The 20,229-nt window shown below is 46.7% G+C and overlaps 1 protein-coding gene across 2 annotated transcripts in view; it reads right to left on the reverse strand.

The window, feature by feature from the left end:
- Positions 1–20,229, reverse strand: part of MTMR9 (myotubularin related protein 9) — a 34,816-nt gene continuing 14,587 nt past the window's right edge. For both annotated transcript variants that reach the window (XM_081001026.1, XM_081001025.1), the window contains 5 exons: positions 14,353–14,514; positions 13,287–13,428; positions 9,846–10,066; positions 8,223–8,374; positions 1–6,653 (listed from right to left, as the gene is read on the reverse strand). In XM_081001026.1, coding sequence (XP_080857152.1) covers positions 6,475–6,653; positions 8,223–8,374; positions 9,846–10,066; positions 13,287–13,428; positions 14,353–14,514 — 856 coding nt within the window. In that variant the 3' untranslated portion in view covers positions 1–6,474. The remainder of the gene's footprint in view (positions 6,654–8,222; positions 8,375–9,845; positions 10,067–13,286; positions 13,429–14,352; positions 14,515–20,229) is intronic.

The raw sequence follows: 20,229 nt of genomic DNA on the forward strand, positions 1-20,229 counted from the left end.
GTCTTTAAATATTTTAATTGAGATCATTTACGCTACACCCACAAATCTAAAAGCAAAGTTGATAGCTATTTTTCCACTGCAGCTTTCCTAAAACAGACGAATAAACTTCAAACCCTTCCCCACTCTCTTTTTAAAATTTATTCCCCTCTCTGACAAAAGGCCGTGTAGCAGCGTTTCCGGATTCTGTACAGAAAACGGCAAACATTCTCCAGCATGCGAGCGCACGATTTCCCCCAGATGCTCCCAGATTTGGTTTGCTTGAAAAACGAAAACTCGGAAGCAGCAGAAGGCCCACATTTAGGACTGAGATGCAGTTACAACTTAGTTTGTAAATCGTTAACAGACATGGTGTGGTACAGTAGGCTACAATGGTTCTACTCCGCTGCACAAAGATCTGCTAATATACTGGAGTTTTCCTGCTTTATAAAGAAAAGCTCTGCTTTTTCTTTTTTTCTTTTGCAAGAAAGCATCAAGGCGCCAATATGACATTAAATATCAGAGATGGAGGAGACAATAGACAGTAGTGCACTTGAAAACAAGATTGCCACATTCAAGAAAACGCTCAGTCCCAAATACAATCAAACTGCAGCCCTCCCCGTAAAAGGTGCAATGCCCACTACTGTACGTGCAAAATCAAGTCATTTTTGGCAAACTGTGTACACACTTGTGAGGCTGTCCTATGTGCGGCTGAAGGGCAGGGTCACTACATCCAGGCACCCCAAGCCGCACGGGGAAACAGTAAAGCTTGGGTACAATCAGAAATGTTCAGCGTTCGATGCAAACAATCTACGACGAAAGTGTTTCCCTTTGGAAGATCGACCACGGCTTCCTACATTCTACCTTTCTCAAGAGCATCCAACAGAATAATTAAGATACGGGGAGATATTGGCTGGAGGTATGGGTAGCAGGGGTAGCTATAGGTTTCCACCTGGCTCATGCTCTGGCGACTAGGATTACTTAAAAGGCTTTGCGTTTTGAAGGTTGCACAAGCTCCCAAATTTAAGAAGAGGACTGGCACCAGGAGTTTGGGAAGCCTCAAGCAAAGCTTTCAGCAGGCATCCCTTTTCTCTGTTTTCACAGTAACTCACTGAGCCCATAACTCGTATCATCCATGGACACAAGTGAAAGAAGTGCTTGGCTCCATCACTGCCCAAGTCTTTCCTTCTTCCCTGGTCCCAGGAACCCAATGTGAGACCTTGCCTCCCTCCTCTGCTATCCTGATCTTCCTCTGGCAAAGTACAGTTGGCGACGCAGTGAATTTTGGTGAGTTCTCCATCAACGTTCGGGTCTGGGCGCTTGTGCAACCTCACACAATTTCAAGTGTTAGCCACACCAGCAGGGATGTATCCAGCTGATACAACCATAGCAAAGCAATGTGGGCCAAATTTAAAGCTCTTGAGAATTTCTGCTAAGCACATTAATTATGGTGGCGGGTTATATGTCCTGCAAGGGCACATCACAATGCCAAGTACTTGAAAAGTAAGCAGCTACCCGGGCCTCTTACTGTGGAACAGCAGAGGTTCAGAGAACCACGTGGTAGAAGAATATGGATTGATCCCACAAGAGAACGAATTGTTTCCTAAACGTGTGCTAATTTCAAAAATCAAGGTAGTGGAGTCTTCTTGAATGCCAGGATGAAGCCATAACTTCAAAACATTTAAAGAGGGGGACTTGACAAAGTGGAAATCGGAACAGGAACACATCTGCAACATGACGAGAATCTGACACCTATCAATCACAGCAAGCTCACCAATTTCTTCAGATGCAAGCATTCAAGGAGGGAGATGTACAGCTAGACAGTTAGGAATTCGACTACTCAAAAATAGCTTTTCTCTGTTTTCACAGTAACTCACTGAGCCCATAACTCATATCATCCATCAGAAATAGGCTGAAGATTTGGGGTGGTATTAGGCTAAGCTTTACTCAAGAGCAGACCTATTGGAATTAATGGTCTTAATTTGGCCGTGCTCATTCATTTCAGTGGGCCTACTCTGAGCAAATGTAGCTGAATATCATTCTCGGTACAGTAGTGAATTTGAGGGGGAAAATTATCAGTAGCATAATTTCATGTCACCCGTTGCAACAGCATCAAAAAAAGAAAGAGAGAAAATGCAGTTTTACTGCTTTAGCTGGGTGAGAAATAATCACTTCCAAAAACAAGTAACCAAGCAGATTTTGGTGTCCTCACGCCAATTTTTAACCAACACCTATGCATATATACAGAAAAATAAAAATGGGAGAGGGGATTTATGACAGGTCCAATCATTAGGAACTGTGATGCTGTGAAGGCTTTTTGGAATACATCTGGAAGAATTCCCAACCATCTCCCAGGACTACAATTCCCAGAATTCTTTGTAGTGTAGTAATGCACTTGGAAAAAATGCCTTCAGGGGAGTCCCGGGCAATCCCAAGATCCTTTGCCCCAATGAAACTCACACGGGCTTCTAACAACTGGAATCAACATGATTAATGCTTCGGCTGGCAACATTCACCAGTTTCAAAACCAAGCAAACAACATGAAATAATAAAAATAAAATAATAATAATAATATTACAGACTGTATGTACAACTCCCTTTAACCAGATACTTAAAAAAATTAAAAGCACCAAAAGATTAGCTGTTTTCAAACAGTGCAATCGAGATTAAGAACCACACAGTGCCAGCCTTCAAAGATTATGAACGAGCTTTTAAAAAATCCTTTAAGAATAAGCAAGAAGAAGAAGAAGAAGAAGAAGAAGAAGAAGAAGAAGAAGAAGAAGAAGAAGTAGTAGTAGTATTTCAAAGCCAGGCAAATCAGAGAAGGGACTGAAACTGAAACCAGTTCTGGAATTAGGTTTGATCTTTCTTAGGCCTCCAGAAACTGAACTGTGTCTATAAGTAAAAGGTGAAAGATTTATACGATCTGAAGAGAAACCTGTGTCTAGAAGGGCTTCCAATTCTCCTCCAGTTTATTGACCAAAATTGAAAGAGACTGGGAGCATAAAGATGATGCCCCATAGATCAGGGCTGAAGCAGAGTGGGGACAGAGCTAGGATGCAACTAGGGCAGGGGCAAGGAGCCTATGGCCCTCAAAAGGTTGTTGGGATACAGCTCCCTTCACCCCTGACCACTGGACATGCTGGCTAGGGCTAATGGGGCTTGGGGAGTCCCCCTGGAAAGTGACAGGACCCCCATCCTTGGGGGGGGGGGGATCTAACAGAAGAGAACACAAGCTGAATTAACAGCAAATGCACTCAAATGCACTCCTTTTACCCTGAGATTTTACTCTTTCCCCTGGAAACGCCCGAGGAGGAAGCAAACCACTAACGCGGCGCATTTTCAACCAGCTGTGTCCCTTTTACACTGCAATCTGATGCAAAGCCAAGGGAAGGTGTCTACAGACCTACTTGGCAAAGACTTGGAAGGTGCCCAGCAGCCCGAAGCTCCCCCCTGCGGCTTGGGGGAAGGTAAGACTGCCTTCTCCTTGCACCGACCCAAATAAGAGAAATCCCTGCCTCTCCGCCCAGTGCTCTGTCCATGCCAAAAGACCTGGGGTGGAGTGTTCATTGCAAGCACCGAGAGGGGCTGTAGCTGGTTAGCCCAGGATGTGCTTCCCCGCTCCAAGAGGGACAGAAATGTGTGCTATTGGGAACGGCGGTGACACTGTCCCTAAGTGCAGGGATTCCTCCCCATCCCCAAGAGACAGAATGGGGGAGATATGCAAGTCAGGTAACAACCATTGATTGCCTATTCCAGATTTAGAATACCCGCCCTCCCGGGCAGCGGCAAGTTCTAAAGAGGAACAAGTTGTAACCTCTCCAGGAAGCCTTTTGCCAAGCTCAGTAAGCGACAGTGGAACCTGTATTTCAGCACCATAAAAATATTGGTTGGCAGTGAACCACCGGTTTCGCAAAAGCGCCTCGTGTCAGAGCCAATCATCTTTTGCATCTGTTGGGGTGGGAGGGAAGCCCTGACAGCAAGTGGCCGAGCTGATGCGGCGACGTGTTCAGCTGCCCAGCAAACCTTTGGTGTCCTGGTTCTGTGAGGGAAGAGAGAGCTGTCAGTTTGGCTGGGACCCATTGCAAGAGGAGGCAACTATCCAGAGAGGGGAACTGAGGAATTTCACACCGCTTCAGATGAGGAGGGGCTGTAGGAGAGGGTTAAGAGATTGGGAGTCTGCAGGAAGTGGAGTGGAAGCAGGCTGTAAAAGCATTTCAATACTAGGAGGAAAAACAGCTGTATAGATGGTAGTGAGAAAAAAGCATCTAGGCCACAGCCACCTGAAAAGGGTGGCAAAGATTTTAAGCCACAGGAGGAGCTATAATATATATATATATATTCAAACCGCACAGCCAAAAAGCACAGCAATGTTCTCCAAAAGGCTTTGACTCACTCGAGGTTCCACAATAAGACGCGACGGCAGCGGCCACACCAAGTGTTAGTCACCCATTGCCAAAGGATGAGCAGGTGCAAAGACACACACAGCAGAGGAGATGGTTATCTGGAGATCCTGATTCTATGAGCAGGCCTTAGATCCACAGGATCAGAGAAGAGAGCTCAACCCACACCAAACTGACTGCACGTGCGAGCTAAGCTGAATACAGACGACCAGCTGGGAACGGCAAGCCTAGCAGATATTCGGAATCTATCCCAGACAGCAAACACAGGGGCTTCCCTGTTCAGTTTGGCTGGCTGGAATTCCGTTACTCCACTTGGAAGCTTTTGAATCCTGGGCTTCATCGCCCACAGAGCAAGTCTTAAGATTTCATTGCATTAGGATAAGGCTTTGCAAAGCACACTTGCCATCATGGCTTAACCTCCGTTTTCTTCCTATTAAATAACATATGCAACAATCACGTTCGGGAGATTATGGAGCCATGGTTTTGGCATGCTTCTTCCTACATGGGACGCCTGCTGATCCTCAGAGCCGAGAGCCTCGCCAGCATTCACAAACCTGGTGCGCCCTCCAGAACTACAATTCCTTGGGGGTATGATGGGAGTCTAAAACATCCGGAGGGCCCCAGGTTGGTGGAGGCTGGTTTGAGGCAGGTGGGTCAGCACAGAGTACAACGTGCTGCTCCTGGGAGCAAGCGAGAGGACCGTCAGTTTGGATGTTTCCTCCGCAGCAGAAACGTTCTCTGGGGTTTGTTCAGCTGCCCTGTCCCTTCGGAGCAAAGTTTCCTGCTTGCCCAATAGGAACTGCCCTCCCTGTGCCCTCCCTAATTCGGATCCCAAGGCTTGGGGGAACCCCTGGGAAAGATTCAGGGCGGCGTGCAGGAGAGTTCTGCAACGTAAGCCGAAATCCAAAGCTGCACTCGAGGAATGATTTGCTTAGCACCTATCCTGCAAGTGCCTGCTGGACCAGGCCAATGGCCCATCTAGTCCCACATCCTGTTCTCAGTGGCCACCCAGGTGCCTGTGGGAGGCCAGCAAGAAGGATTCTGAACGTCACTTGCTTTGGGAGAACAGCAGGAAGGGCCGTTGGACCCACCTCCTACTTGGGGGCTTCCCGGAGGCATCAGACTGTGAGAAAACGGGATGCTGGACTAGGTGGGTCTTTGGTCTTCTCCGCTCATGCGTTTATGCAAAGCTGGCAAGCCATTCTCACTTTCCACGTGCAGGCTTAAGAACAAACTCTCCCGCAAACACAATGGGCAACCTTCCAATAACACCCCCCTCCCCCATAGCGTGAAGTGGTATGCTCCTTAAAGGGCTCTACCATACATTTTATCTTGTGCCCATTCAGATATCCAAATTAAGATTTCAGGATGGTGTAGGAGGCACCCAAGGAAAGTGGTGGAAAGGAGTCCCTGCCTTTTGCAAGGGATCCTCTCCACGTTTACCGTCTGTGTGCCTCAATGCCAAGCACGGAAAGATGCTATTTGGATTTGGGATTAAGCTGAAGCAAGCTGTCTAGCCCAGGAACAAAATCAAAAATCAAAACCCATGCGTTTGGGAGAAGCAGGATAGACGCGTCATCAAGACAGCCTTTCTCAGGCCAGGCAAAGAGTGCAAGACGCCCACCAAGTCCTGAATGAATGAAACCTCTCTCAAGTCAAAAGACCCAAAGGCACCCCCTGCTGAATGCCACAGGGGGATGAGGTTTGGGAGTGGCTAGCGCTGACACTGGAACTGTACACACCATTTATTAGAGGTGGCAAGAGCTGCCGCGAGAGGACAGTCAGCTGAATTAAATCAAGAGTCTTCTCCTGTAAACAAAAGAGAAATGTCGCCATTCCAAACAGAAGGGGGAGGTGAGAGAGGGGGAGAAAACAGTGTCAAGTGAGGAACTGAGATGCAATAATAATAATAATAATAATAATAATGACATCAGAGGGTGTGTGGAGGGGGAGGAATGTTCGACTCGACTGCACCAGAAAGGAGCTCGAGCGCATGCAAGTCTTGGAGGGTTTAGTGCTTTATAGTGTGTGGGGGCGACTTGCCCGACAGAGAAAGGGGGACAATCTGGCCCGTGGCAGGGAGCCTGGCGCAGCCTCAGGGGCTCTCCGGCACCCAGTCTTCTTGCGTGGTGTCGTCCGTCTCCAGTTCGGCCAGCTGCCGCCTCAGCAGGTTGACTTTCACCTGCAGCTCCTTATTGTACTTGATGATGTTGATCATTTCTTCGTAGGATTCATCCAGGAATTTGGACGACCGGTTCCAGCGGAGGAAGACACCTGGTGTGGGAGAGATTTTTTTTTCCTTCAGACAATTGAGAGATATGGAATAACACACAAAATGTAACGTGCCAAAACTTTAGACTGTGAATTTAAGTCTTTGTACTGCATAGCGGTCAACGTTTCCCTTTTTTAAAGGGAAATTCCCTTATTCCGAATAGGATTCCTCGCAAGAAAAGGGAAAAGTTGACAGCTATGTTGTACTGTGTCTTGGGGCACAGGGGTGAGGGAATGGAAGCAACTGGAGGACACAAAAAAATAGGTAAGATGTAGAAACAGCAATCTGGAAGACCAAAAGGGAGTAGTTTTTAAGATGAAGACCAAAAAAACAAACAAACAAACAAAAAAAAAGGTTGGAGACTATAGTAGGATCAGTTTCCTGTACTTGGGAAAGTAATTTTATTTTATTTCAGGAGACCAGATTGCTACTGCTATTAACAAATGGCATTTAGTGATTTTTGTGTGTGTTTTAACAGGTTGTGGCTTTTTAATTGTGTTCTTCTTGACCAGTTTTTATCGTAAACCACCTGTGTAAAGGGTGATATATAAATCTTCTTTCATCCACATTTCGCCTTTAACAATAACCCTGTAAGGGTGAGAGACAGTGATTGGTGCAAGGTCACCCAGCGAACATTATGCCTGATTGGGGATTTGAACTCGGGTCTCCCAGGTCATAGTCTGAACACTCTAACCACAATGTCCTCCCAGGCATTTTTATCTGCTCAAAATCCCCTTTGCACAGCTGGTTTTCCCGCTAGCAGAGGGTGAAAAGGTCATGCAACTTTTCTCCCGCAGTCCAAGAAAAGAAAGGCCACGTAATCATTGAAACATGCTGTGCCCTGTTGCCAAACCTGTGATGAGAGGAGGAAATGGAGCAGGACCTCTGGTGGTGAACGTATGGGAATGGGACTCCAAGAGGAGGAAATCCTTGAAGTGAGAAGCGCTTTGCACCTCTACACCGTTCGGAATAGAAGGCTGGGTGGGCATCTAATCCTGGCATCCAATGAAACGTGACCGTGTTGACTGGGGGCTCAATGCAGGAGAGGCTGAGTGAGTGCAAACAGGAACTGGGTAGGAAGATTAAATGGTTTCTCACGCATTGTGGATTTTTGAGAGGATACTTCCCGAGATCCTCTGCGGGATCTAGTGCCCAGGGGCAACATGCTGGCATCTTATTTATTTACCAAAAAAAATTGTATAGTACTGTGTCATTTAAAAAAACCACACATATTGGAGCAGTTTAAAGCAACAAAAGCGAACAATAAAACCATAAAAAGCTTAAAATAGACATCAATGAACCGTTGTGTATTATTAACTGCCTGCATAGGCCTGGCAGGATAGACGAGTTTTAAGCAGGTGTTTAAAAGCAGGAACAGAAGGCACCTGCTGAATATCTAGTGGCAGAGAGTTCCAGAGGACTGGGCCGATGACACAAAAGACTCGGTTTCTCACTGTTGTCAAATGAGCCTCACCAACTTAGGGAATGACCAAAGGCAGATGTTTCTGTGATGATGTTAAGGCACGGGTACCTGACTAGAAACTCTCTAAGCCACCTTGGGAACGACCTACCTTCCCAGAGCTGCAGGCTCTGCGGTGCCACAGAAGGCCAGATGACCAGGCTGTTGGCCTCAAAGAGGGGGTTCTTGAATCTGTTGAGCTCTTCCGGCCGATTCACCCAAGACCACAGGGACATCGTCTTCTGGGGCAGCTTGAGCTTACACCTGGCAAAGAGACCAGCCGTCAGCCACATGTCTCTTTTGAGCATAAAAAACATCAACTCCCTTCACTAAGTCAAGCCTAAGGGTTCAGAAAGCATGGGAGTCACCGGCTTGTTGCCAAATCTTTCCTCTAATTTCTCTGCAAATTTGCAAACAACCTAGATGAAGATGGATCTCTCTCTCACACACACACTCTCTGTACAGGGCATGTGAGAAGGCAGAAACAAGAGACCTTCATGCTGCCTTTGACTAAATTCCCATGGAATCAAGGGGGCACCAAACTCTGGATACCAACACTGACCCCAGGGAAAACAGTAGATACGTGCTCCTGAATAAGCCAGAGGCAGGTGTGAGGGAACTCTCGCAGGGGCCAATGAAGAGCAAGCCAGTAAAACCTGTTTTGCAAATGTAGAAATTTAGAAAATGTGCCTCTTTGCTACTCTGTGCAAATAAAAGCGATGTTTCAGCAACACTGCCCAGCAACATGATGCAAGGCTTCCCCCTTGTGGTGGGAAACATAAGTGCGTGTGGATTAGCGGGTTGTTATACATTTCAAGGTCACCTCCGAGATATAAATACGGAGGCTTTGCACAAAAATCCAGGCCCACACACTGTTATGATTATTTATTTCATTTGTATGCCACTCGGCGGTTCACTACATGCTAGTCACCCGATATCCTACAAAGCAAAACTCTAAACTAGCTCAGAAGCTCAGTAAAAATAAAAAAGGAAGATTACTGGATGTAAGCAACTGATTAATAAATCAGTGATGATCATAATTACAGTGGTACCTCGGGTTAAGTACTTAATTCGTTCTTAACCTGAAACTGTTCTTAACCTGAAGCACCACTTTAGCTGATGGGGCCTCCTGCTGCCGCCGCTGCGAGATTTCTGTTCTCATCCTGAAGCAAAGTTCTTAACCCGAGGTACTATTTCTGGCTTAGCGGAGTCTGTAACCTGAAGGAGGAGGAGTTTGGATTTGATATCCCGCTTTACCACTCCCCTTCAGGAGTCTCAAAGCGGCCAACATTTTCCTTTCCCTTCCTCCCCCACAACAAACACTCTGTGAGGTGAGTGGGGCTGCGAGACTTCAGAGAAGTGTGACTGGCCCAAGGTCACCCAGCAGCTGCATGTGGAGGAGCGGGGATGCGAACCCGGTTCCCCAGATTACGAGTCCACCGCTCTAAACCACTACACCACACTGGCTCACTGAAGCGTATGTAACCTGAAGCGTCTGTAACCTGAGGTACCACTGTACTGATTGATTGATTGCCTTTTATGCCACTGCCAAGAGGCTTGTATATTCCTCATTATGCGCCTCATCCATATTGCACAGTGCAACTGAGACTGCCTAGACCCCTACATCCCTTCGTGTTTTCTCATCCATGGTGCAGAGTGCAACTGAGACTGCCTAGGATGCCAACAGCCCTCCCTCTTTGCCTCATGGAACCCCAGAAGCAAAAAGCTCACCTACCTTTCGCTTTCATTGTTGCCCAGGAAAGTGCCGAACTGGGAGGCGTACGAATGCTCGAAGAGCATGATCAGGAAGTGGTAGTTGAACTCGAAGGAGCAAGGGAACTGGCGGAGGATCTGCCAGACGCAGTCTAGGAAGAGAAGGAAGACAGGGGCTTCCCACTTCTGCTTGCTGTTGGAGTAGGCAGACTGGGCACAGCGCTGCTGGAATGGGTGGCCGGCCTGCAGGGGCAAAAAATAAATAGGGAGAGGGTCTTTCGTTAGGCAGAGCAAAGGGTACAGCTAGGAAAGAGTTCTTTTAAAAATCTGTAACATGGAAAGCCTAAAAAACAAAGAATTCTGATGGAAAGAGGCACCGTATAGCACCGCATTTTTTGCTCTATAAGACGCACCAGACCACAAGACGCACCTAGTTTTCGGAGGAGGAAAACAAGAAAAAAAATATTCTAATCTCAGAAGCCAGAACAGCAAGAGGGATCGCTGCGCAGTGATGCACACACTTTTTCCTTTACTTTTTAGGATGGAAAAAGTGAGTCTTATAGAGCAAAAAATACAGTATGTCTTTTTGCTGGGTTGCAGAGAGGAAATTCTATGCATAAGCAGAAAAGTGTGTGGCACTTTCCAAATCACAGTAATGGGTCAGGTCCCTGCCCACAAGGAGCTTACAATTTAAGTCCGGGGAGCAAACAGAGGCCAGGTATGGAGTCGTGAGTAACTGGAGGAAGAATGTGCATTTATTTCAATTGCAGGCTTAGTTACAGTAGGATACAGTAGGGGTTATGTGATGGTTGATCGTTAAGGTGGCCACAGTCATTCTGCTAGAAGTGCAAGGATTTCTGCCTCCATCATGGAACTTCTCCTCCCTCTCTCCCTGCACCCTCCACAGATCGGCTCTGCAGAACTGGGTGAACAACCAGAATAGATTTAAGAGGTGCATGTGTGGAAAAGAGTGGAGGAGTTTGATGCTGCAGCCAGAAGTCCTTCTGCTTGTAGAGCGACTTTGTTGGATATCACCCTTGATGGAAAAATGCCCCAGAAGTGGAAATACCTGTAAGGTTTATTCAAAGTCAAAAGGGACGGTGACAGCTAAGTGGAACCTCCAGAGCAAGAACCAGTGTACCACAGAATACCAATTACTGGGGATCAAACAGGAAGGGCTCTTAGTCCCCCCCCCCTTTGTGAACATCCCAGAGGCAGCTGACAGCTGGAGCTACTTAAAAGAGTGGAAATTGCTCCAACTTGATGCAGTCATGGTCAACAACTAGGATGGCTTTGGAAGAAGGTTTAGGCAAATTCATGGATGTAAAAGGTGTTGACATTTCCATTCCACCTTAAGGAGCAGGCATGAGATTGTTGCGTGTCACATTCCAGCACCGCTTGCTGGGAACTTCCGTTTGTGTATAGTTTTGCTTTTGCTGTTCTCTCTGAGACGACATGAGAGAGGGAGAGACAACATGTTTCTTTGTTCTGATTTATGTTTAATAAATCTGTAGTTAGCATGAGATTGTTGCGTGTCACATATCTGTTTACATTCCGTCGCAGCTTCCTGGGAACTTCCGTTTGTGTATAGCTTTTGCTGTTCTCTCTGAGACAACATGAGAGAGAGAGACGACATGTTTCTTTGTTCTGATTTATGTTTAATAAATCTGTAGTTAATGTATGACTTCACAAGCCTCACGCCTATTCTGTGTGCGTAGTCCGGGTTGCTGATTTACGTTGGAGCACGGGCCGATGGATGGAGACGGTACAGCTGGGGTTTGTCAGCTGGCCTCCTGGCCCTCTGCATGTCGACAATGGCTACTAGCCACAATGGATGTGTTCTGCCTCCTCTGTTGGGGGCAGTATGCCCCTGAATGCCAACTACTAGGAGTGCCAAGTGGTGAAGATTCCTGTTGCATTCAGGCTTTCATCAGGGCATCTGGTTGGCCACTGGGTGGCGATGGGAAGTTGGACTAGCTGAACCTTTGATCTGATCCTGCCGTCAGGCTTCTCTTGCCAGTCTTCTGCAGTTAGCGCTTCCTGTCCACATACTAGTAGCTCCCTGCTGTGCCGCCACCCCTCTCACACACACGTCTTTTCAATTTTCTGAAGCAGGTCGTGCACTCGCTAGCTAAACGTGCACTTATATGCATCCGAGTCGTTTCCCCTTACAAGCCTCCGTTTTGACAGATTAAAACTTCAACCCAGACGTGCATGGATGTGTCTCGTGCGGGTCGCTTAATGTTTTGTTACAAGGGGCAAAAAATGAGGCGCTTCGAGCTGACTGCCGCGAGTCGGCAGTTGCTCAGAAAGGAGGGCCAGCGCAGGGATGCAGGCCACAGTTTTCCAGCCAGTGATTGTTTTGCAAGAAATGTCGCAGCACATCTCACCACGAGCGAATGCACCGGAGGGGGTACAGTCAAGCGCAAAGCTGCCAAGCGGGCAGGAGAGAGGTGAATGTGGCATGTTGAATTCAAACGCCAGTAACTCTTCGGGATCAGGGGCTGGTTAAGAAGCAGGAAGCCCAGGATGGGGATAAATGGACTCTTCTCCCATTTGGCAGGATGGGCACAGAAAGTGGAGTCCCCAAAGGATCGGTGTTGACACTTGCGTCTTTTACCTTTCGCATAAATAATCTGAAGCAATGGTTCCTAAAGTGGGTGGTACCATTTCCTGGGGGGGCATCAGGATCAGGGTGGATAAAAATCAATGATTTAAACACACACAGAGAGAGATTTTTAAAATTTAAATCAGATTTCTATAGTTTTCTGTTTATGTTACGTTATAGTCCAAAGGCTATCCATCAGGAAATAAGGATTTGTTTTAAGTTTTTCATGTGTGCTAAAACTCAGTCTAAGTTTTTAAAAATAAAAATAAAAAATTGTTCAACCCCATCAGTTAACAAACATGGATACATATGCTAGAATGTTATTGTTTTAGTAAAATAAATTGTTTACATTGTTATTAAGGAAATGATTACTCTTCTCCCTCCAATAAAGTACAGCAGAAAAGTTGCCCAAATGTAAACAGTTAACTTATTAAACCTCACAATAATTTCATAATTATCTATGTCTTTCTAATAGTATAACCAAATCAGTAATTTTTGACTGTAACTGTAAAAACTACTCTGAAAATTTATTATTCCAAAAATGAAACCTTCCTCCGGTTGTAAATATTAATATTATACCAGCAAGAATGAGTCCTTCTGTAAAAAGATGGTTTAAATCAAGTCTTACTGACTAGTGATTTAAACTGTGATTTAAATCGATTTGATCTAAATCAAATCCGGATTTGATCAGGATTACCTATAGGGTTGCTAAGAGGGAAGGGGGCAGCAGCTGTCCCAACCAACAGCCACTGGCAGACCTCTCCACCATGAATTTGCCCTTTTGTTTCTGAGCAGAGTACTTCTTACTGTGGGCTCCTCACCGCCCCCAGGAACTAGCAATTCGTCAGCTCTTACCTGCAGCCACTCCCTCTCAACCAGAGCTTCAAAACCGCGGATGGTCCTGCATCTGGGATCTAGGATGATCTGAGCCAGCGAGGTCACCTGTAGTGTCGAATCTGTGCCTTCAGTCCCATGGACCAGGACAGATGCTCCCTCCCTAGGAAAGGGCCAGAGGAAGGTTGAGAAAGGGAGGCAAACATACTGAGCTGGCGTATGCATAGACAACATATTGCAGGGGCGGGAACACTTTTTCAGCCCAAGGTCCATGTTCTCTGGCAGGAAACCTTCTGGAGGCCAGAGGTGGGCAAGATCTTACCGGCTGCCCCAGAATAACAACCCCCAATGGTTGTTAGCCAAATTTATTGAGGAGACGTTTTGGTTTCTCAAGGGCTGTTGGCCACAATAGGTGGACAGAGCCTCCACATTCCAGCGTACCTCTGGATATCAGTTTCTTCAAGAAAAACAACAGGGGCCGTAACCGCCAGCGAGTTTCCTGGAAAATTCTGCTATGAATGCAGTAAGAGGACTAGATGGACCTTTGATCTGATCCAGCAGCAATCCTCTTCTTATGTTCTTTATTAAGGTTCTAAACAAGCAAAGCTGTTTGGAGCGGCTCATTCCGTTAAACTGCAGTTCATCTCGAAAGCCCCAAACAAATTCAGACCTGAGGACTGGACGCCTTATACATCCCTGCCCAGCAACTGCACTCCTCAAACGGGGCACTGCTAAGCGTACGACATGCTCCCCATGGGCATTTTTAGAGTATGCACCAGAAATGGGGCTTTTAGTGTTGCATCTCCAGCCTTCTGGAATCAGTTGCAAACCTAAGTTAGACAAGCACCTAGCATTTTGATATTCAGGAAACCACTGAAGCCCTTTTTTGTTTGAAAACGCTCTCCCCGAAGTGTGACCCAATCATTTTATGGAATAAAAATTTTGCAATTGTAGAAGCGTGTGGTTTTTTACGTTTAATGGGCCTGTGACCTCCTGGATCTTATCTTACTGCATACCGCTTTGGTGACAGTGACGCTGCTTGTAAACCTGCAAAGAAATAAATAGATAACCGGAAGGTGGGTCCCACCTGTCGATGCACTGAGCAGCCAAGCAGGCAGTGGTCAGGATCTCCTTGATGTGAGTCAGCCAGTTGGAAGCCTCCAGTTTGCTCAGCCAGCGGTCCATGTTGTGCGACTGGTCATTGCAGGCCTCCACAAGCTTGATGAGGCTCTCTTGCAGAATGTTGTACCTGTGGGGAATGTTGTACCGGGTGAAGGAACAAGAATAACCACAATGAGCCTCCAGAGGGATCTGGTTGTACCTGGAGGGCTGAAATGCCCCAGGGATCTATGGCCTTCCTTGTTATAGCAAAACAGCTTTGGTTCGAGACCTGCTCCCTCTGACCTACAGGGCTGACATCAGATGGAGCAGAAAGAGCCCAGGGAATGACTCTGCGGCAACTCTGCGTTTTCCAAGTACACCCTGATCTATACTACCTGGCTTTGGTCACTGGTCTACTAACTCCAGGCAATACCATCTTATCTACGCACTGAATTTACAGAAAGGAAGCAAGCAGGACAAGAGCTGGAGGCAGGCTGGATAGCAGTGTGCAGAACAACGACAGCAATGCCACAGCTTATCCCCAAGTGGAGCTAACACTGAATTGTGCCATGGCATCGGCCAAAGCATGGCAAGACGCACAGCCTTGCTGTTTGTGTCTGGGGACTATGCTTACCTTTGATTCTGCGTGCGAATGCACATATATAATACACATCAGTGGTTTGTCTATTAGGACGAAAGGGGCACTGCCCAACTAATCTCAGCCTGCCTTCTTATTGACAACCAGTCTAAGAGGGTGGAACTGCCTGGCAGCTTCCTCTTCCCTGGCTCAGTGTTGCCTCTGCAGAACTGAGCCAGGGCTTTTTCGGTCGTGGCCCCGATCTGGTGGAATGCTTGGTCACAAGAGACTAGGGCCCTGTGGGACTTGACATATTTCTGCAGGGCTTGCAAGACAGAGCTGTTCCACCAGGCCTTTGGCCAAGGCGCGGTCTGACCCCCTCCTTCTGTAATCCTCATAGCACTCTAGCCCAATGGTTGCCATTAATTTGATTTTGAATTGATTTTAGAATGAACTGATCTTAGAATGTATTTCAATTAATTGATTGTGATTTTATGTAAACTGTGTTATTTTTACTGTTGTTAGCCGCTCTGAGCCCGGCTTTGGCTGGGGAGGGCAGGATATAAATAAATTATGATGATGATGATGATGATGAGGTGGAGGATGGGGACACAACAGGTCTTAGTCAGCTCTGGCTTCATCAACTGCCAGTCTCCTTGCCTTCTGCCCTACCACTTCCAAGGGGCAACAGTCTCCAACGCCCACGTGGAAACACAGCAAACCAGATGGGATCCTGGCGGTTGCAATGGGTCTTCCCTCCCAATACACCCCCCAGCAACGGGAAGGGAAGAATCTTGGAAGAGGGCATGTGAGGTGTGGCGTGCACTACAAAGATGCAATTATTTGTTGCGTGCACTTATTCTTATTAGCTAGAGGATGCAAAGGTCCATCTAGTTAAAGCTACGGTTTTCCCAGTAGTGATGTATGGAAGTGAGAGCTGGACCATAAAGATGGCTGATCGCCGAAGAATGGATGCTTTTGAATGATGGTGCTGGAGGAGACTCTTGGGAGACCCATGGACTGCAAGAAGATCAAACCTCTCCATTCTGAAGGAAATCAGCCTTGAGGGCTCACTGGAAGGACAGATCCTGAAGCTGAGGCTCCAATACTTTAGCCACCTCATGAGAAGAGAAGACTCCCTGGAAAAGACCCTGATGTTGGGAAAGATGGAGGGCACAAGGAGAAGGGGATGACAGAGGACGAGATGGTTGGACAGTGTTCTCGAAGCTACCAGCATGAGTTTGACCAAACTGCGGGAGGCAGTGGAAGACAGGAGTGCCTGGCGTGCTCTGGTCCAGGGGGTCACAAAGAGTCGGACACGACTAAACGACTAAACAACAACAACGTTGACTTGGGGCTGGGGGGTCAAAGACTTCACAAGAAAGGGGTGGTCAAGGAGGGATTTCGGGGAAGGAAGATGTTCAACGGCCTGGGCTTAGGATACCCTCTTTGCAGACCCATTAGGTCTTTATAACGGAACGTTCGAAAAAGTATTTCATGGCAGTGAGAATGAACACCGTGACAATCCGTGGGGCTGAGCTTTGGCTAGGTTCACATTCACATCACACATGCAGACAAATTGGGGACTGGGCAGCAGACTCATCAACCTGACAATCTCAGCTACTAGTCCTCAAGGGGCTCCGCATAAGGGGGATTTATAAGGGACAGAATGCACGGCACCTCCCCTAGACTGGCAGAAGCTTGTATGACGCAAATACAAGCAGAAGCATGCAATTACACTTCATTTTATGTACAGTGGTGCCTCGCAAGACGAAATTAATCCGTTCCGCGAGTCTCTTCGTCTAGCGGTTTTTTCGTCTTGCGAAGCAACCCTATTAGTGGCTTAGCGGATTAGCGCTATTAGCGGTTTAGCGGCTATTAAAGGCTTAGCGGCTAAAAGGCTATTAGCGGCTTAGAAAAAGGGGGGGGAAAGCGAAAAAAATCTCAAGACTCGCAAGACATTTTCGTCTTGCGAAGCAAGCCCATAGGGAAATTCGTCCTGCGAAGTGCATCGAAAAACGGAAAACCCTTTCGTCTAGCGGGTTTTTCGTCTTGCGAGGCATTCGTCTTGCGGAGCACCACTGTAACTGATACAAATCAGCAAAACAAAAAGGGCCTTTTCTGCAGTGGCTCCGTTTGTGGAATGCTCTCCCCAGGGAGGTTCAACTGGTGCCTTCCTTATACGCCTTTAGGCGCTAGGCAAGAACATTCCCATTCAGCCAGGCCTTTGGCTGACTGACGTCTGATGCCCTTTTAAATGTGTTTTGGAAGGGGGGGGTGGAATTACTGGTTTGCTTTTGTTCTTATTTTTATTATGCATCTCGTCTTTTTTATATTGCAATTTTATGTTGTGCAACATCCTGAGATCTACAAAACCAGTATACAGATTTAATAAATAAAAATGAAAATCATAGAATTTTGGCTTTTGTGGGTGACATTCCCCCCCCCCCTTAAGCCAATGGCCTGTGGTTTAGACAGAGACCACTGCATCCAGTCGACCCAGCACGTTCCACGGCTGAGCACGGGTTTCTAACTTCTGCCCGGAGGTCTAAAGCCACCTCCTCTCTCCTGCGTCCAGGGTCTGGTCACAGGACATTTAATTGGTTATGAATTGGGACACTTAATGTCCTTTGATTGGATGCCCACAGGGCAGAAGGGGGAGATGGAGGAGAGGACAAGAAAGCAGAGCAGGAAGGATCTTAACTGAGAGAAGCAAACCTTGGTGAACTCAAGGTTTGTCAGCTGCAGCAGCAAGAAACAGGGGCAATGAACTGTAAGGCACGAAGGCTTACGGGGCAGGATTTAAAAGGAAGCTGACAGGATCCTCCAGTGGAAATTGATTTCGGAGCTCTCCTTTACTGGACACGCTTACTAGGATGAAACCAATTAAAAGAGGAGTCCACGAAGGTGCTTCACCCAAAACTATAACCAAGAAAACCCCAAACCCAGATGGCTGTCAGCAATCCAAACACAAAAGGGGATAATTCTCTCCCCTCTACCCACACACTTGAGGAAACTTATCGGGGATAGTTCCTTTCTTTAAATAGAAAAGAAAATGTTGCAATTAAGAATGGGCAATCTTTTTAAAAAGATATAAACCAAGAATTGCGTAATTTCTATATGCACCCAGAATTTTATTAATTTTGCATTAGTTTTGTTTTATATTTTTCCTTCCTGTTTTTAATTTGCAAAACTGGTTTTTAAAATGCCCTCACTCATCTTCTCCAAGAGTGAAACTGCACCTCTGCACAAAATGTGATTTTATTTAGAAATAATTTATCTTCTATACTTTTAGAAATATTATTACTTCACAAGTGAAGAACCTGGCATCAACTTTTCAGAATCTAAAAATTCCTGCGGGAGGCTAAGGGCAGTGTTTGCAAACAAAAAATATACAGAAATAACCAGATCTGCAGTGCTAGATTAACTCTTCCAAAATCAACCGAAACAAAACTAGTACAGTCAAACCTTGGTTGTTGAACGTAATCCATTCCGGAAGACCATTCGACTTCCGAAACATTCAACAACCGAGGCGTGGCTTCCGATTGGTTGCAAGAGCTTCTTGCACTCAAGCAAAAGCTGTGTTGGACGTTCGCGTTCCAAGGAACGTTCGAAAACCGGAGCAATTACTTCCGGGTTTTCGGCGTTCGGGAACTGAAATGTCTGAAAATAGAGCTGTTTGAGGACCAAGGTTTGACTGTATGAGGGGTTTTTTACATAAGCCAGTCATTCTCAAGCCCGTGCAAAAATATTCATATTTCTTGGGGCCATGGGAATCCAGTAATGAAGAGGCCCCTGTTACTTTCTATTTTGTGCAGAGCTTCCCTCAACCACTATCTGAAACCCTGCAAAACCATCCTCTGGTTCTAAGGACTGGAAGCTTGATTTAAGCAAAAACAAGAGCCCAAGCTCTCAGTGTGCCATACTAACAAAGTGGGTTTTGTTTCTGTTTTTTTTTTAAAAAAAAAAAAATTCCACACCACAGTGCAATCAGGCAATGTGCAATCAGGCAGCTGAAGTTGCCTAGACACCACACTGCCTGTCAATTTACAATAAATTTGAAGCCAGTCAAATAAGAGACATCAGACGCAATCCTTTGGGAAGGAGGTTCACATGGAATGCTGCCATGATTCTTTTGGTGCCCAGTGGATCTGAACTTTCAGATTTTGTACTCTCAGCTACCTCGAACAGAGAAATAAATGTGCTTGCGATATCATCACAGGCTGCTTTACGAACTCGGTAGACCACAGAGACAACCCACTCTGGTTGAGTTCACTGGCCCTGTGCAAGCATTGGACTGTAAAATATCCCACCTTAAAATTTTGCTACCCCAGCCTTCCTCCAAAGAGCTCAGAGTGGAGTGCACACATACACCACCTTTGCATCTCCTTAAGCCTCATGCAGTGATTCTAAAGGCAGGCATAGGCAAACCCGGCCCTCCAGATGATTTAGGACTACAACTCCCATGATCCCTAGCTGACAGGACCGGTGGTCAGGGATGATGGGAATTGTAGTCCCAAAACATCTGGAGGACCAAGTTTGCCTATGCCTGTTCTAAGGGATGCGGGTGGTGCTGTGCCTAAACCACTGAGCCTCTTGGGCTTGCCAATCAGAAGGTGGGCGGTTCGAATCCCCACGACGGGGTGAGCTCTGTCCCAGCTCCTGCCAACCTAGCAATTTAAAAGCACACCAGTGCAAGTAGATAAATAGGTAAATAGCGGGAAGGTAAATGGCATTTCTGTGCGCTCTGGTTTCTGTCATGGTGTTCCGTTGCGCCAGAAGCGGTACAGTCCTGCTGGCCACATGACCCGGAAAGCTATCTGTGGTCAAACGCCGGCTCCCTCAGCCTGAAAGCGAGATGAGCGCCGCAACCCCATAGTCACCTTTGACTGGACTTAACCATCCAGGCATCCTTTACCTTTACCCTGCAGTGATTCTGCAATGGGCTCCAGGTCTGTAGGAGAATTTCTCCTGCAAGTTCCAAAGAAATCAGAAGCCAGCTCTGTGGTAACTCAGAGCAGGACTTTCTGTGTGGAATAGCATTCCTGTTGAGATACAGCACACACCCACTGTCTGCACTTTCTGGAAATGACTAGACACATTTTTGTTCCAACAGGCCTTCCAAGAAGGCAAGTTCCCATAAGAGATATCTGAGTAGATACAGATATCTGTGAGGGGAGGATGCTTGAACTAGATAAGCCATTGACCTGATTCAGCAGACTCTTCTTATGTTTAACATCTGGGAGGCCACAGGCTCCCCATCCCTGTCTTAGAGCTTAGCAACAA

This window comes from Podarcis pityusensis, assembly GCF_964106645.2.
Source record: "Podarcis pityusensis genome assembly, chromosome: 3".
Taxonomy (NCBI): domain Eukaryota; kingdom Metazoa; phylum Chordata; class Lepidosauria; order Squamata; family Lacertidae; genus Podarcis; species Podarcis pityusensis.